The sequence below is a fragment of the Eubalaena glacialis genome, chromosome 10, assembly GCF_028564815.1.
Source record: "Eubalaena glacialis isolate mEubGla1 chromosome 10, mEubGla1.1.hap2.+ XY, whole genome shotgun sequence".
In the NCBI taxonomy this organism is placed as follows: domain Eukaryota; kingdom Metazoa; phylum Chordata; class Mammalia; order Artiodactyla; family Balaenidae; genus Eubalaena; species Eubalaena glacialis.
The window spans coordinates 11665019-11682033 of NC_083725.1; the positions used below are offsets into that span (position 1 = coordinate 11665019).

The 17015-nt window shown below is 43.8% G+C and overlaps 1 protein-coding gene across 1 annotated transcript in view; it reads right to left on the reverse strand.

Moving 5' to 3' along the window:
• SORL1 (sortilin related receptor 1) overlaps nucleotides 1–17015 on the reverse strand; it is a 159440-nt gene that overhangs the window by 100383 nt on the left and 42042 nt on the right. Inside the window, exons 7-11 of the mRNA XM_061203301.1 lie at nucleotides 12265–12366; nucleotides 11069–11238; nucleotides 5216–5408; nucleotides 2475–2592; nucleotides 2191–2264 (exon numbers count right to left, since the gene is read on the reverse strand). Coding sequence (XP_061059284.1) covers nucleotides 2191–2264; nucleotides 2475–2592; nucleotides 5216–5408; nucleotides 11069–11238; nucleotides 12265–12366 — 657 coding nt within the window. The remainder of the gene's footprint in view (nucleotides 1–2190; nucleotides 2265–2474; nucleotides 2593–5215; nucleotides 5409–11068; nucleotides 11239–12264; nucleotides 12367–17015) is intronic.

Consider the following 17015-nt stretch of genomic DNA (forward strand, 5'->3'; position numbering starts at 1 on the left):
AAATGTTTATAACAACTATATTTGTAATCAGCAAAAACTAGATTGTCCATCAATCAATGAATGGATAAAGAAACTGTGGAATATCCCCACAATGGGATACTGATCAACAATGAAAAAGGAAAGAATCACTGATAAATGAAACAACATGAATGAACCTCAAAGCCAAAAGACTGCATCTGTATGAGTCCATTTACACAGAATTCTAGAAAATGCTAATAATCTGGAGGGATGAGGGTAGAGACCGGAATGAATTACAAAGGGACACAAAGAAACTTTGGTGGGTGATGCAACTGTCTTAACTGTGGTGCGGGTGAAGGTGTAGTGATGGTGATCAATCCTGATCAAATTATATACTTTAACTATGTGCAGTTTACTGTACCTCAACAAAGTTTTTTTTTTTTTTAAGTGCAAAAATGGAACTCTGTGGATCTGAGAATTTGCACAATTTATTAGTAGGAGAAGGAGGACAAGAATTCTAGTCATCAGTTTTCTAGGCAGCATCTGTCAACTGCATCCCATTTCCTCTTCCCTGGCCACCATCTATCCCCCTCACACACCCGAGACTGTCCCTCTAAAGAGAAGGCTGCCCATGGGGACTCAGATGCCCGCTCACACAGACAGTCTCAACCTTTTCATCCCCTAGTTAGTCCCTGCTAGCTCCAAAACTAAGGTCCCTGGTGCGATGGCTGCCTCTTGGCGGTGTGGAGCGTGCCTGGCGGGAGGCGCTGACAGCTGCCCCAGCATTAGCCAGACACCACTTCACTGGAGGAGCAGCAAGACACTGCTTTCTCCCCAGAAGGAAATCACTTGCAGACGTTCAAACCCCAGATTACACCAACATCAGAAGGTACAAACCAACCACCGGCCTATCCGCAGAGGAGAGGACACCCAATTTCAAGAGGAATGTCCAGCTCCAGGGAAGAGGGAAGCCGCTGCTTAATCTTTCCCATGGAAGCTGGACAAGGATGCCCCGAAAATTCCAAAGTGTTCACACTTTTTGACTACTCTGGCCTTAACCATCTCCCTCATCCGAATACGTAATTATGTTCCCTACCATACTGTACAGCTGTGTAGTCCTTACACACAGACACACACACACACACACATATGCATGCACATACACGCACACACACACAATCTATGGAGGGACAGAGAGCCCTACCTCGAACGAGATAAGGTATGTGACAGGCCAAGACCCAAACAAATGTTGGGTATTACTACTGCTTCACATACTATGTATTTCACTATGAAAGTGTAGGTATTGCATTCCCAGGAAGGGCACCATGAGGATGGGAGCTGTCTGCTGGTTCTCCTGAGAATCCCACAGCCCTCCTGACATCACGTCTGGCCCGTGAGAGATCTGGTGAGTTCTACCCCAGCAGTTCCCTGCACACACAGCAGAGCATCACTGAAAGCAGCCCCTACAGAATGAGACCAGATGCCTGTCTCCCTGATGGGAGACTGGTGAAAAACACTTTTTTTTTTTTAACAAGTTTGGGAATTCTCTCATGTCCAAGGCTTAGTTAGCATTTGGGGACTAGAGAACTAGCCCCACCTTCAGGATTGGTACAATCAGTTCCTAAGGATCCAAGTTAGTCACACAACCTTCAGGCAAAAACAGGCCCCTTCCACAGCACAGAGTCTGCCATAGCACGGAGTGAGATGGAGGACCCCTGCGCAGTACAGCCAGTCAGGGAAGCGGGCGGGGCAGGGGCTTGGCTTTAACCTCGCTAATATGCAAAAATAAGTAAGTAACCAGGGTCAGACCTGATACCACTACAAATACATTACAATCTGCTGATGGATTCAGCAAACAGTTACTGAGCACCACGTGTCCGTGCCAGACGCTGCTAGGTCCCAGGAGTAAGGAAGTGACAAAACAGACACTGCCTTATCCTTACGGAACTTATAATCTTGGGATATTTACACAAATTCACAGTTGTGTTTTAAAAAGTCTGTTTCGGATTCAAAGTAACATTTTTGGCAAAATCACAAGCCCACATCACGGGGTGTGAATACACATCAGAGCAGCCGACCCCGTCAGTGTGGCTCTGGGTACCTCTCTTTATTTTATAACCATACTTGGCGTCATTGGCGTCCACCACCAGCCATGTGTGTCCTGGAAATGTCAAGGCACAGTCCACATTCTCCCACAAACAAGGGCAGGGGTTGTGGAGGGAGGGGGCTGACCTCTCGCCACCGGGCTCCAGCACTGCTGGAGATGTACACGTTTGTCTTGCTTGCCAAGTTCTTTCCCACCGAACCTAAAATGCAAGAAGAGTAATTATTTTTAATGTCAAGAATACGTCAGATAATCACCTTGCTCAACCAGAAATTCTGAGTCATCTAGCAGCTAAGATGTCTCAGAACCACGAACAGCCAGTATTGCCCTAGGTGGCAGCGGTCACTGTGTATCTGGCTGCACGTAAGCCAATAGTTTAACCCGTCAGTGAGAACAGGCAAAGCCAACTTACCCGTGGCAATGACGAGACCGGGCGCCGACTCCTTGGACAGGATGGGCATCCTTCGGAGCTGGAGGCTGAGCAGCTGGCTGAGCCGCTGGGCCAGGTGGAGGGAGCAGCCCTGGGAGAGCTACAGAACGCAAGTTCAGGAGCCGTCAGCACGCGACACGACACGGAGGTCTCCCGTGAAACGCCGAGGCCTCCTGGGCCCACGCTACCGTCGGCACAGAGGAAGGAGATCTGGCCCAAAGGAGACCCGAGCCACAGCCTGGCTGTCCCCACACTCCCCCAGGTGGACGTGATCATCTGAACCACGTAAATGCCTCTCATGGAAGAAAAGAGAAAAATCCTAAGACGGAATTCCTTCTGAGGCTCTCAAAGAATAGCAATTAGAAATCAGTGCCATATATAAAATAGACAACCTACAAGGACCTTCTGTATAGCACAGGGAACTTCTGTATAGCACAGGGACCTTCTGTATAGCACTCAATATCTTGTAATAACCTATAATGGAAAAGAATCTAAAAAAGTGCGTGTGTGTGTGTGTATATACATATACATACATATATATATATATATATACATATATATATATAACTGAATCACTTAGCTGTACACCAGAAACTAACACAACATTGTGAATCAACTATATTTCAATCAAAATTAAAAAAGAAATCAGTGCCAACTCAAGTAGATAGGAAAGCTATCACTCTCTCATGTTACCTAGAATTTCTCTCATGTCATTCAAACGAATGAAAGAATGAAATGATTTCATGGTACTTATTTTCTAAGTCAGTGAAGATGTATTTCAAATGTGATTTAAGCAATTCTGTCAGAAAAAAAACTAAGACTCAGAAGTCAGAAAGTCTCACTGATAAGCTCCCAGATGTACAACACATATGAGATATAAACACCAAAAGAGTCACATTAAACTTTTTTAAGCAGTCTGCATTTGTACAACAAGTCTTCAGGTGTCCTCTGCAAGACTTCAGGTTATTCAAACTGGCCTCCATCACTTATGGTCAGATTTTAATAGTTCTGCAAACAAGGCCTTTTGCTATAGGGTCATACCTGATTCTCCTGGCCAGAAAGTGACTGTCAAATGTTACTTAACCTTGTCTGGTGTTCTAGATAGGGTATCTCTATGTGTGCTTATGTTACAGGTAAAAACTGACATGATTTGCTAGACATACTTATTTTTTTAACAAAAGGATCTCTCTAAAAAATATCTGTCTTGCTAGCATCAAAGTTCAGCAAATGAAAACTGGAGCAAATTAGGTTGGGTCTCAAAGAAATATCTGCCAACTCACCTTTTCTGTCACCACCTAAAATCAGAAGCAGAAACTAAAAGCTGATTACTAATTGTTGTACAGTTCATAAATAAACTGATCAGTCAGGGAAATAAGCAGCTGGATTTTAACAATACTATTCATTTTATTTAACCAAGGTTTGGACCCCTACCACATGCTCCAAAACCTATATCCTGCAGCGAAACAACACCTAGGTGTTTATCTGCACCTGCTTATAACCTGCCTCTCCCCAAAGCTAGACTCGATGTGATAAGTCCAGACCTGTTGCCAAATAGGGAAGAAAAATCAAGAAGTACAAAAAAAAAAAAAAAAAAAAGGAAAAGAAAAAAAAAATCAAGAAGTACATCCTAGAGCAAGAGTCTCCAAAATAATTTTCCCAAGGACCACGGATACAGCATACAAGAGAGTCAGTATATTTAACCATGGACAAATGAAATTCAAAAATCCAAAAGACCAGGTAATTGTCTAACTAAAATGTTTTGGTTTCTCCAAAAATGAGTACTACTGTTTTTTTCTGAGTTCCTTCCGCCTGCCTACTTTACACACCCTAGATCCCCTAGAGAAATGAAAATGGAGGTGTGGGGTGTCACATGAAGCCGAGGACCACGATCACAGACTTCTCCCCAGGGAAAAGGAAGGAGCCACTTAAGCGAATGGCAACACTGAATGGGACCAAATAACACATTTTAGTATCATGAGCTTTTCAGATGAAGCCACAGGTAGGGAAAACTGTAGAATCCTAAATTATATTCAGGGAGGAATTTTTAAAGACGTTCCCCAGCAAATCACTTTGCTGTACAGCACAGGTCCCCAGACTTTCTTGGTTCCCAGCACAACTGGTATCTCAGTAATTTTTTTTATAACAGCCTCAGGTCAGAAGAAATACCAATGTTTGTTTTTTTACATAGTTAAGTCCTAACAACTTAATAAGTATATGTCCTAATAACTTAGCAGCAGTTTGAAATAATATTGTGTGTGTGTGTGTATAAATTGAAAGAAAACATAAAATTTTATTTCATTCTTAAATAACCACAATTACTTAATAATAGTAAGTAGACACCTTTTGGGCACTGCACATCTTCTCAAACTTTGGAATCTAATCAGATATCACTACCATCATTTCCTGTGCCAACCGGATTTTCTTACTTGCTTTTTATCACATCAACTGCCAAAAATCCAGCTTCACAAAGATATGTCAGCAAAAGACATATAGCATGAACTAATGTTGAAACTGTGAACTAACTCAAGATAGTAATTCACATGGTGACCAACAGACATGAAGTATCACAGTTTTTCCCTCGAAAACTTAAAATATCCCATGGTGCCCCTGTGCGTTCACTATGGCACCCCAAGGCATCTTGATGCAGAGTTTGGGAACTGTAAGAGTAGAACTACAGTAAAAAATGTGTATTAACAATCCAAACAAAAGCAAAGCATCTATACCTCACAATTGATTTTCTCTCCATATCCTGTGAAGGCTGGGGCCTGAAGGAATTCCCAGGTCCCCCCTTTGTCAAAGGTGATGACTGATCTCATGTTCTCTTCATTCATGGAACCATTAATCAGAGTAGCAATGTAGACTCCCTGTAACCCCTCCACGCGGTGGAAGTCAGCAAATGGTTCATTTGCAAAATACCTACATTAAGAGAAAATAAACAGCTGTGAGCGTGAATTCATCATTTGCTTGGCATGTTCTTATTTTAAATAACATAAAATTTAACCATTTTAAAGTACACAATTCAGTGGCATTAAGTACCTTCCCAATGTTATGCAACCATCATCACTATGTAGCCCCAGAATATTTTCATCTTCCCAAAGGGAAACCCTGTACCCACTGGCAGTCATGCCCCACTTTCCCTTTCCATCCCAGACGCTGGCAACCACTGATCAGTTTTCTGTCTCTATGGATTTGCCTCTTCTGGATATTTCATATAAATGGAATTATACAATTTGTGGCCTTTTGTATCTGGTTACTTTCTCTTAGCATAATGTTTTCAAGGTCCATCCATGTTGTATCAGTACTTCATCCCTTCTTATGGCTGAATAATCTGCCCTTTTTAAAAAGTGATGTTTTGTAATTTTGAAGGCCAAGATGCTCATCTGACCTATCCCTCCTCACGTGGGGTTCAGAATGATGAATACAACACGGAAAAGTTGATGTCAGAGTCACATTTATTTCTCCACTAATGAAACTGACCCCAAATCCTCCAGTGAGCCCTGACAAACTGGAAACGTTAAACCAAACTCACTAGATACTAATTATAGTGCTGGCCTATTCACAATAGCCAAGACATGGAAGTAACCAAAATGTCCATCAACAGAGGAATGGATAAAGAAGACATGGTACGTATATACGATGGAATACTACTCAGCCATAAAAAAGAATGAAATAATGCCATTTGCAGCAACATGGATGGACCTAGAGATTATCATACTAAGTGAAATAAGTCAGAAAGAGAATGACAAATACCATATGATATCACTTACATGTGGAATCTAAAATATGACACAAATGAACCTATCTATGAAACAGAAACAGACTCACAGACATAGAGGACAGACTTGTGGTTGCCAAGGGAGAGGGGGTGGTGGGAGAGGGAAGGATTGAGAGTTTAGGGTTAGCAGATGCAAACTATTATATATAGAATGGATAAACAACAAGGTCCTACTGTATAGCACAGGGAACTATATTTGACATACTATGATAAACCATAATGGAACTGAATATAAAAAAGAATATATATATATATATGTATAACTGAATCACTTTGCTGTACAGCAGAAATTAATACATTGTAAATCAACTATTCTTCAATTTAAAAAATTACAGTGTTGAGGCTTACAATCTAACCCAATCTATAGGAATATAGCTAAGGGGTTACACAGCCACTGTCCAGATACTTACAACTAATTAGCCAAAACCCTGATCAGACAGAAGCCGATAGGATTTGTCAGGGAGCAAAGCAGAACCCCTTTCCCAAAGGCGTGGTATATCCAACAAGGATGGCTCTGGAAACCTTGAGGTTATGCTTATTAACAGTGAAGCAGAGAAGAAGACCCTTCCCAGACTTAACTGCTAGCCCAGATACTGTAATTTCCCTGGGAAGAAGTTTTGTTCTAACATGGTACACACGTTACAAACAGATCTCTCAGAAAGGGTAGCCACGGTTCACACGTGGCTTGTAAAACTGGAAGCGGGTCGTTTATTTGGAGGGTTCTGAGCCACTGGGCTTTGTAAAAAAGCACAGAACTGCACTTTCCCTTTATCTGTCATACAGATCTCGAGCTGGATGACTGTTGGCCACCTCAGACAGAAAGATGCACACAGAAGTGGCAGGGCCACCCCAGCTGAGAGACGGAGCAAGGTCCTCCAGAAAACACCAGCGCTGAGACCAAATGTTCTGACACGTGGTTTCCTTAGGTCTGTTTTAGTTGTTTTTCAGTTGCGTCCCTAGGAATGGGCCCAAGTCTGTTCCCCCCTGCCCTCCATTCACCTCGGCTCTCCTGCTTGTGATCCTAGCATCGTGAGGTCCCCGTGTTGGCTTCTTTCAATTTATCTGGGAGGTCTGAATTTCTCTTGTTTTCAGGAGCCCTGTTTCTCCCCCTGGTCTCTCTCCTGGTGTTTTATTTTTTCAGTCCAAGCAGAAGCCTGTCCTCTGTACGTCCCACGCTCCTCCAGGCCCCAGCCCACCCTGTCATCTCCCACTCTGACGCCTTGCACCCTACAACTACCTGACTCACCCAAGCATCTCCCCCGGAGGGTCCGTTTTCTTCCGTATTCTCTCCCTGGCTCTCACCACTTGCTCTTCCCCTCACCAGGCAGCTCACCAGGTCCCCCCTCGACCACCCTCAGCCCAAACCCAGCACATCCTCCTCAAGATGCCCTGTGGGCCCACCACGTCTGTCCCTCCATCTAGACGCTGCCTCCACCTGGCACCTCTCACAAGGTCAGGGTCACCCCCCGTGAGAATTCCTTCTCCCGGTCTCTAAGTAAAGAGATTCAGGTCCTCGGCACCACACTTTCCCACTGAGCTCAAGGAATAGCTCGTTTGGTTTGGTGTGGTTTTCTTTTTTTTAAGTTAAGCCAGCCTGCCCACATAATCTGCTCCTTCACCCTTGTCCCATGTCATCGTGCTAAGATGGAGACGCAGCTGACAAAGGTCATTCAAGTGAGTACATCTGAACATCTCCAGTCCCGAGATAAAATCTGAAGAAAAAATATAAGAAGGCCGAGGAGGACGTCAGTCTATGAATCTTGACATAAATCTATTTTCATTTTCCTAACTAGACCGAGTGGTCAGGCAGGGCAGGGAGTCGGAGGGGGGGAATGTTTGTAACTGCATAAAGGGCCATCTGTCCGTGCGCAGTGGTCGTATGGCCACGTCCCTGAGGCTCCCACTTCCCGGGGAGCCGCTCTCTGCAGCTTCGGGCTCCTGCTCTGCCCTGCCATCTCCATCCTGAAGAGCTGACAAATGCAGAAGTCAAGGAAACCTTGGCCAAGCCGTGACTTATCAGCCCCATAGCTGGAGGCTCTCAAAGGTGACAAACAAAGAGTCGGCAAAAGGCCAGAGAGACAGTGGTTCAGGATTTTAGTTATAAAAAAGTAAGGCCACTATTACTCACCCATACAGAGAAATGAAGTATTGATTGACACGTGTTACATGTGGATAAACCCTGAAAACATTACACAAAGTGAAGCAGACACAAAGGCAGACACAAAGGTCAGGTGTTATGGCATGATTCCATTTATATGAAATAGCCAGAACAGGCAACTCCGTCGAGACAGAAAGTAGCCTGGTGGCTGCCAGGGGCTGGAGGAGGGGAGAGTGGAGAGAAGCTGCTGAACGGGTACGGGGTTTTCTTTGGGGGAAGTACAAATGTAAATGTTTGGGAATTAGATAAAGCTGGTGGTTGCACAACACTGGAATGCGCTATATGCCACTGAGTTGTTTACTTTAATAAAATGGTTAAGATAACATCATGAGAATTTCACTTCAATAAATCAAAAAAAAAAAAAGCCACAGGAGCCAGCCGGAAGGGGCAGTGACTGACCACACCAGAACAACCTGAGGATGAATCACGGCAGGAATGGTTTATAACACATTATAAGACACTGAATAATAAATAACCTGTGTGGGGGGGGGGGGAACCGGAATAAATAAATAAATAAATAACCTGTGAGTCTACACTGGGGAAAAAAAAAGTAAGGAGTAAAAGATGACAGCACCTCCAAAGGAGAAGAAACAGGGCGTAGAAAAGCGTATCAGAGACCACACAGAAAGTTCTCTGCTTGGTTATCTAATAGGCATCTCCAAACCAGAACTCTTGATCTTTTCCCCACACCTGCACCTCGCCCAGCCCTCTCCGTCAGTCTGAAGCCATCACTGTACCAGCTACCCCGGCCAAGCAGTGGTGGGGCCCTGACTCCTCCTTCTCTCATACGCCATGTCCAATCCATCAGCAAATGGTCAGAATTTGACCATTTCCAGCATCTCCACTGCTACCGCCCCGGGGTCCAGCCAACCTCCATCTCCACTGGCCTGGATTCCGGCAGTGCTCTCACAGCTGGGGGTCCCCCCCAGACACATCAAAGTCTGCTTCCACTCATGTCCCCACCAGACACATGAAAGTCCGCTGTCTAATTTCCACACAGCATCCAGGATGGCTTCTTTAAAAGATAAGTCACATGAGCGTTCACTGAAAATTATTTATTAACACTACCCATTTATGTTTTATGCACTTTTCTTTACATAATGCAATTCACAGTTTTTAAAATGGTGTCCAAAAAATGTAACAGGTTAAATCAAATAACGTCCAGCTTCTGGTCAAAACCCTCCATCGTGCTTAGAAGAAAAAATAGGGAATTCGCTGGCGGTCCAGTGGTTAGGACACAGCACAAAAAAGAAAAAAAAGAGGAAAAGGAGAAAAAGATAAAGTTCTTTCTACGCCCTTGAGGGCTCTACACAACCTGACCCCTGCGCTCTTGGTTCCTGTGTCTTGGGGATGCTCTCTCCCCTCCACCAGCTGTTTGATCTACCCTGGCCTCCTCACTGCTCCTAAAATAAACCAACAAAGTCCCACCTCAGAACCCCTGTGCCTGCTGTTCCCTCCGCCTGCCATGCTCTTCCCCGGGGTACGTGCCCGGCTCCCTCCCTCGTGTAATTCAGGCACCCGTTGGAATGTCACCCTCCTGAAATGGCCTTCCACGACCAGCCAATATAAAGTAACAACCTCGTAACCCTCTGTCCTCTTATCTCGCTTTATTTTTTTTCTCAGCACTCACCATTATCAGCAGATCACATATTTGTTTACATTCTGTCTTCCCCCAGTTAGAACAAAAGCTCCATAGAATGGGGGCCTCGTCCTGAGTTTTCCTCGCTGGACACAATATTTCATGGCTGTACACGCAACATCACCAGGCACCAAGCAGCAGCATACTTTGCTGAATGAACTGATGACTGAATGAACTGGCAACATGAAGAGGGACAGTGGGCAGCAAGGACATGCCCTCTGACCTGGTGGTCACGGCCTTTGGGCCAGACCTCACTGCAGACCAGTCAGTCAGCTCCACCAGATGGCTCTTCCCAAGAGCAGAGAGTAAACGTAATCACAGTCAGACACACACAAGCCTGGTCTGTCACAGGATAAGTGAGAATAAATGGCCTTGTGGCACTGATGGATCACAGTGCCACCCACAGATTCGTGGCATCCACCCCTCCCAAACCCCGGACTCCTCCACGACCCAGAGAACACCCGTTACCGCAGGACCACTCCAGGCATGTGATTTACTGACAAAGGATCAGTGATGTTGGTGTCTTTCCACAGACACCACAGAACAATACCTTGCAATTACTGAAAAAAAGAGTAATGATGTCAATTAACCAGAGTCACACAGAAGCAGGGCCTTGCGGCCACATATACCAGCTGGTCCGGAGTGGATGATATTTTGCAAGTGCTCTTTCCCACTGGCTCTGAGACCACAAAACCAGGTAACTGAATGAAGGGAACCCAAAGGAGTGGTTGACACTGTGGCGGTGACCCTAAGTGTCACCCAGGCAGCAGTGCTCAGCCTGTGCATCACATAAACGTCACCTGGGGAGCTTTTTAAAATCCTCACACACCCATCACACCCCAAACCAGATAAAATATAATTTCTAAGAAGGTGAGCCAGGCATAGTCGGAGTTTCTGAAACCTCCCTGCCGAGGTGAGTCCAAATGTGCAGCTAATGTTGAAAACCACCCAACTAGAGGTCGTGCGGGGGTAAGAAAGCAGGGAGGGCCTCCCGGTCTCCTTACCTCACCAAGGTGTCACTGCCTGCCCCTGCTGGGCTGTAATAGAGCACATTCTCCAAGGACAGCGAGAACTTCAGCCCCTCTGCCTCCGAGATGTACAGGTTGGTGTGGTTGTTACTGTGACTGACACACACGAACACCTGGTCCTCGGAGGCATCCGCAATGTAATATTCCTTTGGCATCAGAAGTCAAAAAAGACACAAGTCAAAAAAAACCACATAGGCCCTGTGGACTGTCCCAGTGCACACTAAAAGCAATGACTTCCAAATGTCCCAGTGAGGAGTGTGGGCTCGGAGCCCACGGAAAGCCTCCCCATGTTGGGAAAGAAGCTTGGCCGACTCTCTCTTTGGAGACCCTGAGGCTGCCTTACGGCCGGAGCAAACCCCTTCTTGGCAGGTGGGACACAAAATAAGAATGGGCCCTGAACTCCAAAAATGACCCAGAAATCGCTTTTAGTTAATAATGTCTCCCTATCATTAGTACAAAGTACAATATGGATTAATGTGCATTTCCTTCCCTGTCATTTTCTCTAAGGTGACTACAGGAAGGCAGAACCCAGAGAAAGCAAAGAACCGACAAGCGTGTTCTCCATCACATCCTCCTCTTAGCTACTAACCTTCCATCACACCAACGCCTGGCATCAAGGCCTCCAAATGCCACCTCCTCCCCGTGGTCACTTCTCTGATGACCCAGCCCACACTGACTTTCTCTATCGCTCTGTATGTTCTAACACGTACTGCATAGTCAAGCCTTTGACTGTACATGGTTTCCTCCTCTGCTCTGCTCTCAGGCTCTCCAACCCATCTGTTTCTAAAAGGGTGAGACTCAAATCCTATCCCCTTTTGGAACCTCACCATCTGCGAGCAACACAGCAGGTACTTAATAAATAACTACGGCTGTCACTAACCTCCCATTCCTTCAGCGCTAGCACACTGAGACCATTGACTCTGGTTCCAAACCTCTCTGCCAATCCTTCTCCACTTAAAGCAAATTAAGGCTCCCATTCAGCTCCACTTCAAAGAGTGAAGAGGGAGAAAACAGACCAAGATGCCCAAAGCATAATGGTTCTCTCTCTCGAGACCAATCTAGAAAGTGACTTCAGGGAGCCTCCATCAGGTATCCACCCCCCATCACCCTCCCTCTAACCTCTGCATGAGGACAACGGCACTCCTTCCCACCCCGGCGTGGACCCCACTCACATTAATAGGATATCTTGTGACAAACTGGGCTGCTCGCATGGGCTTGCGGCCAAAGGAGACCCAGAGCTGGACAGAGGATGGCTGCAGACTGCCGAAGAGATGCTGCCAAGGAAGAGGAAAAAAAAATCAACTGTACTATATTATTGCCACTCAAGATGAGCGAAAAAGGAAACAGAAAAGTCAGACCCCTCTGATTCAACTAAAAACACAAAATAGAGAGTGTGACCGCAAATGCACATTTTTGCAACGTTTGCTGTCACTGGGCAGCTTGGGCTGTACCACTTTATCCTAGATACCTGGTCTGCAGTAAATATTAGATACGCTAGATACCACATGAAGAGGAAGGACAATGGTATGATGGGAGAACTTGAGCTTGGGGAGGGGGGCGGTGGCTGCCAAAACTTAAGCAGAGAGCGAAAAGGGAGAGAATTGTCTGATGGAGAGACAGACGGGGCGGAGGAGCCTACAGCCCCCAAATCACCACAGGGTGAGGTCAGCCACACACCTGCATGCATAAAAACATACCCTCTTCCTCCTTCTACTCTTATTTGCAGATCGCTAGGATCCCCAAGTCACAGGGCTTTAATTTGTACCAAGAGTTGAAGGGGATTTTTATTGATTCTATTTTTCAATCTTTTAAGACTTCTCAATGATTAAGGTCTTTTGCTAGAATATGCTTTCTTTGGTAGCATACAGAGTACTCCACATGATGCTGTACGCACATGATGCACTCACTCCACATGATGCTGACCACATCACGTTGCATTTTAGAGATATTAAACCACAGCTGGAAGCTTGAAAATGTATATAAAAGCACTAGATTCAGAGCTAGCTCTAAATTTCTCTAGGTTCTAGTTTATTCATCTATAAAATGAGAAGCTGATTTGAATCAGGACTTTGGGTATGGGTTTAAGTGGTCCTGGAACCCCAGAAATATATATGCAAATTTTCTGTGTAGATGTACTCACTCGTTTTGCTAGGGAGAACGTCTCACCAGGTTCTCAAAAGGGTCAATGATTCAAAAAAGGATAAGAAACACTGTAAAGGCTCTATGTGGCTTTTTCCAGCTCTACAAGTCTGTGACCGGGAACTGAAGGCAAATGCTGCACATCTACAAAAACAGTCAGGGAGGCCCATCCTCATGTGGACATCCTCGCAAGCATGACTATCACCCAACTGATTAGAATGTCGGGATCCCCAGCCAGAAGGCTTCAATTATCCTTGGCTATGTTGCTACTGTTTATTATAGATTTTAAATTCTTATAGAGTATGGAAGATGCCAATTTCTCTTAACTGTAATATAACAACTACTAATACATATGCTCATGTATGTCCAATAAATACTGTGAAGAGCAAGCTGATGAACATGAAGTTATTTTCTATTCATTTGAGCATCAGAATGTGGGTGTGTGTACACACACACACACACACACATTTTTTTTTCAAGCCACCACTGAACACTGGTTAAAAGTAGTCTGTTTTAAAGAAGCCAGGTAGAGAAGTATAGAAGACTGCCTTTTCAAAATGGCACCCTGAAAACCACATAATAGCTTGTCCTCAGTATGGGGCTATAGAAATGATGGATTGATTAAAAACACAAAATGTATCACCTGAATGAGAGAAGAGTTCCCAGCAAAACTGCTATGTATAAATTCCAAAAGCCCACCTTAAGTCAATAAAGTTTTATAACTATGTATAAAGGTCAGATGATTTAAGTCACCCTATATAAATTCTTATGAATATATATAAATACACAGATATCAGTGAAACACATATTTTTTATGCTTTATGTTTTGTCACTACTTCCTACTGCAGTTATACCTGAGAAAGGAGCCACTTTTCTCAGTGACATTCAGGCCCATCATTAGTTAAATGTTCTTAATGATGGCTGCTGGGAGGCTTGAGAATTGAGAATGGATAGCAAGGCATAAATGTAAAAATCACAGAATACTAAGGTCATGAAAAACCTCTAAACACATCCATCCCACTTCCTTCCAAGAGAATTATTCCTAAATCTGGATAATTAGGTTCATTCCTAAAGCATTTGTAGACGAGTTACTGTGATATTTTACTACCACCAAGAAAAGTATTAACAATGAAACTATGGCACACTATTGATTGTAAGATGTATTTCTTAATAAACCATGGGTTTTTGTTGATGTTGGGTTTTCCTTTACCATTATTATAAAAGTAAAACATACTCATGAAAAACATCTCACAATACAGACAGGTATAAGGTAAAATGCAGAAGATCTGTTTCCGCTCTGCTCCCGAGTACTCACTGGTACCAGGCTCTGGGCCATTCCTTCAGAAATGTTCTGTGCATTCACCTATGAGCATATTCAGAGAGTGACAGACACTGCTATACTTACCCCAACATCCATTAATCCCTTTCATCCTTGGCAAAAGGACCCTGACGGCCACCTGAGTAAAAGACCAAGGCTCTCTTCCTTTTGTACAACTCTGTGTGGTCATGCGACTGAGTACCAGTCAATGAGATGTAAACAGACTATTGTGTTGGGTTTCAAGGAAAGCTGCTTAAAGAGACTGAATCAGCTAGGAGGGGTCCTATTTTGACCTTTCCGTCTGTCCTTAATTCTTCTTAACTCCAATAGACTTGAAGGCTAGTACAAGTGTCGTGGACCATGAGGGAACTTTGAGAATGGAAATCATTTGTTTGGATGGTAGAACAACAAGATAGAGGCCTGCGACCCCAATAACACCAGGGCACCAACATGCCAGCCCTAGATTGCCTACCTCCGGCAGCACTGATGAGGGAAAAATAAACCTCCGTCTTGGCTAAGCTGCTTTAATTTCTAGTCTGCTAGCCAAGCACAGTGTCAAATTGATACATCCAAATTTCTTTTTCACATACAAATTAGATCATGATAGAAATACTGTTGTGCAACTCAACTTTTTCCATGAACAGAGTACTGTTCTACAGTTAAACTTTTTCCATCAACGGTGTATCTTAGACATCTTTGATTTAACAGCTATTAATGGCCATTTAGGTTATTTCCAGAAGCACTCTTCAATGAACGTACCTGTATGTATTACCTTTTTCACAGCTACACAAGAATATTCGTAGGATGCATTCTTAGAACTCCTAGGTCAAATTTTCCATTTTTGATCTATAGTATAAATGGCCTTCCTGAAAGGCTATTCCATTAATACATCAACCAGCACACATACCTTCACCAAAGACTTGGAATTATTTAAATGTTTTTAATTTACACCAATATTATAGGGTCTGAGAATTTATAAGATTTTTTTTCCATTTGGTATTTTCATTTCTGATAAGTAAAAAATAAATTAATATAAGATTCTGAATAATCTGAATTTCAGAGAGTGAGTGTACATTTATGCTTGAGATTCTGTCAATAGCAAAAAGATATGGGAGGGCAGGAGAAAAGAGCAGAAAGGAACTAAATAAATGACATATTCTTGCCAAGTGAAGGTCAAAGGATGTCACAATGAACATTCAACTGAAAGTTTCACAGAGAAAATTGGTGGGAGAAATGAGGGACCCAAGGCACGTGGTGGACAAAGACATTGGTTCAGAAGCACCTGGGCTGTAAGATTCCCTGCCACCTTCTCCTTCAAAGCAGTAACAAAGTTTCAGCTAAATATCATCCACATTCATGTTGTTTATACCCAATTTATGGATAAAATGATATATCTGGATTTGCTTTAAAACAGTCCAGGAAAAAAATAAGTAGTGCGTAGACAGCTGAAAAGAGATTAGCAAACGTAGATACTATTGAGACTGAATGAAGGCACAAGGGGAGGTCATATCAGTACAAACTATTCTTTTATGTAGATGTGAAAATGTCCATAATAAAAAGTTTGCAAAGTTAATATTAATTGAAAGCACTTCTGGAACGGCAAAGTAAGGAACTCTAAAAACCCACTCATCTGTGAAAACAACAAGAACACTGACAAAAATTCTCAAAATCAACTTTTTCAGAATCCTGAAAATGAAATAAAAGCTTGCAGAAACTCAAGGAGCATTTATTCAAGACAACGACCGAAGCCCGGCAAGAATAGCTAACTTGGTGATGTTTTAACTTGTTCTAATCCCCTCCCTTTTCTCTCTAGCTCTGTGGTAGCCTGGGAAACCCACAGCTTCACAGCTACAACAGCTGTGAAAACCAGCAGCCCAGCAGCCACTGCAGAGGACAGAACAGGTTTGGAGCTCCCCAAATGCCCCACAGCCAGAGGACTGTCAGATCTGATCTGCCTGGTGACTCGCTTGAAAGCTGCATTCTCAGGTCTTCTCTTTATATAACATGACTCAGCTCACTGTACACACAGACCTGTAGCCAGGGCATTTACGGGGAACGGTGACAAGTGGCAAATGTTTTAACACCACAGCTGCTGGAGAAACATTATCACTTGGAACTGCAAAAGGTGAACTAAAAAGCATAAAAGGAAAAACTGGGGAAGAAGATGTCCGTAAGAAGCTTTGATAAGCTCTGAAATATTCCAAGACATTTACAAGGTCACACACAAAACGGCTGTGCTATGCTCAGGAAAGAACCGAAAGGGCCTAATCTCTCACATCCAGCTGACAACCTTGAGTCTCTACACAAACAAGAAGCAGAGGCTAAGGCAGGGTAGTAGAAGGCGTGCCACCAACACACACTCAGAGGCCCTCAGCAAAGGCTGCCAGACAAATGGCTCAAAGTACTTAAGGAAATCTCTGTTCGGTCATTAGCTGACCACTAATGGTCAGTACTTTACTAGCCATA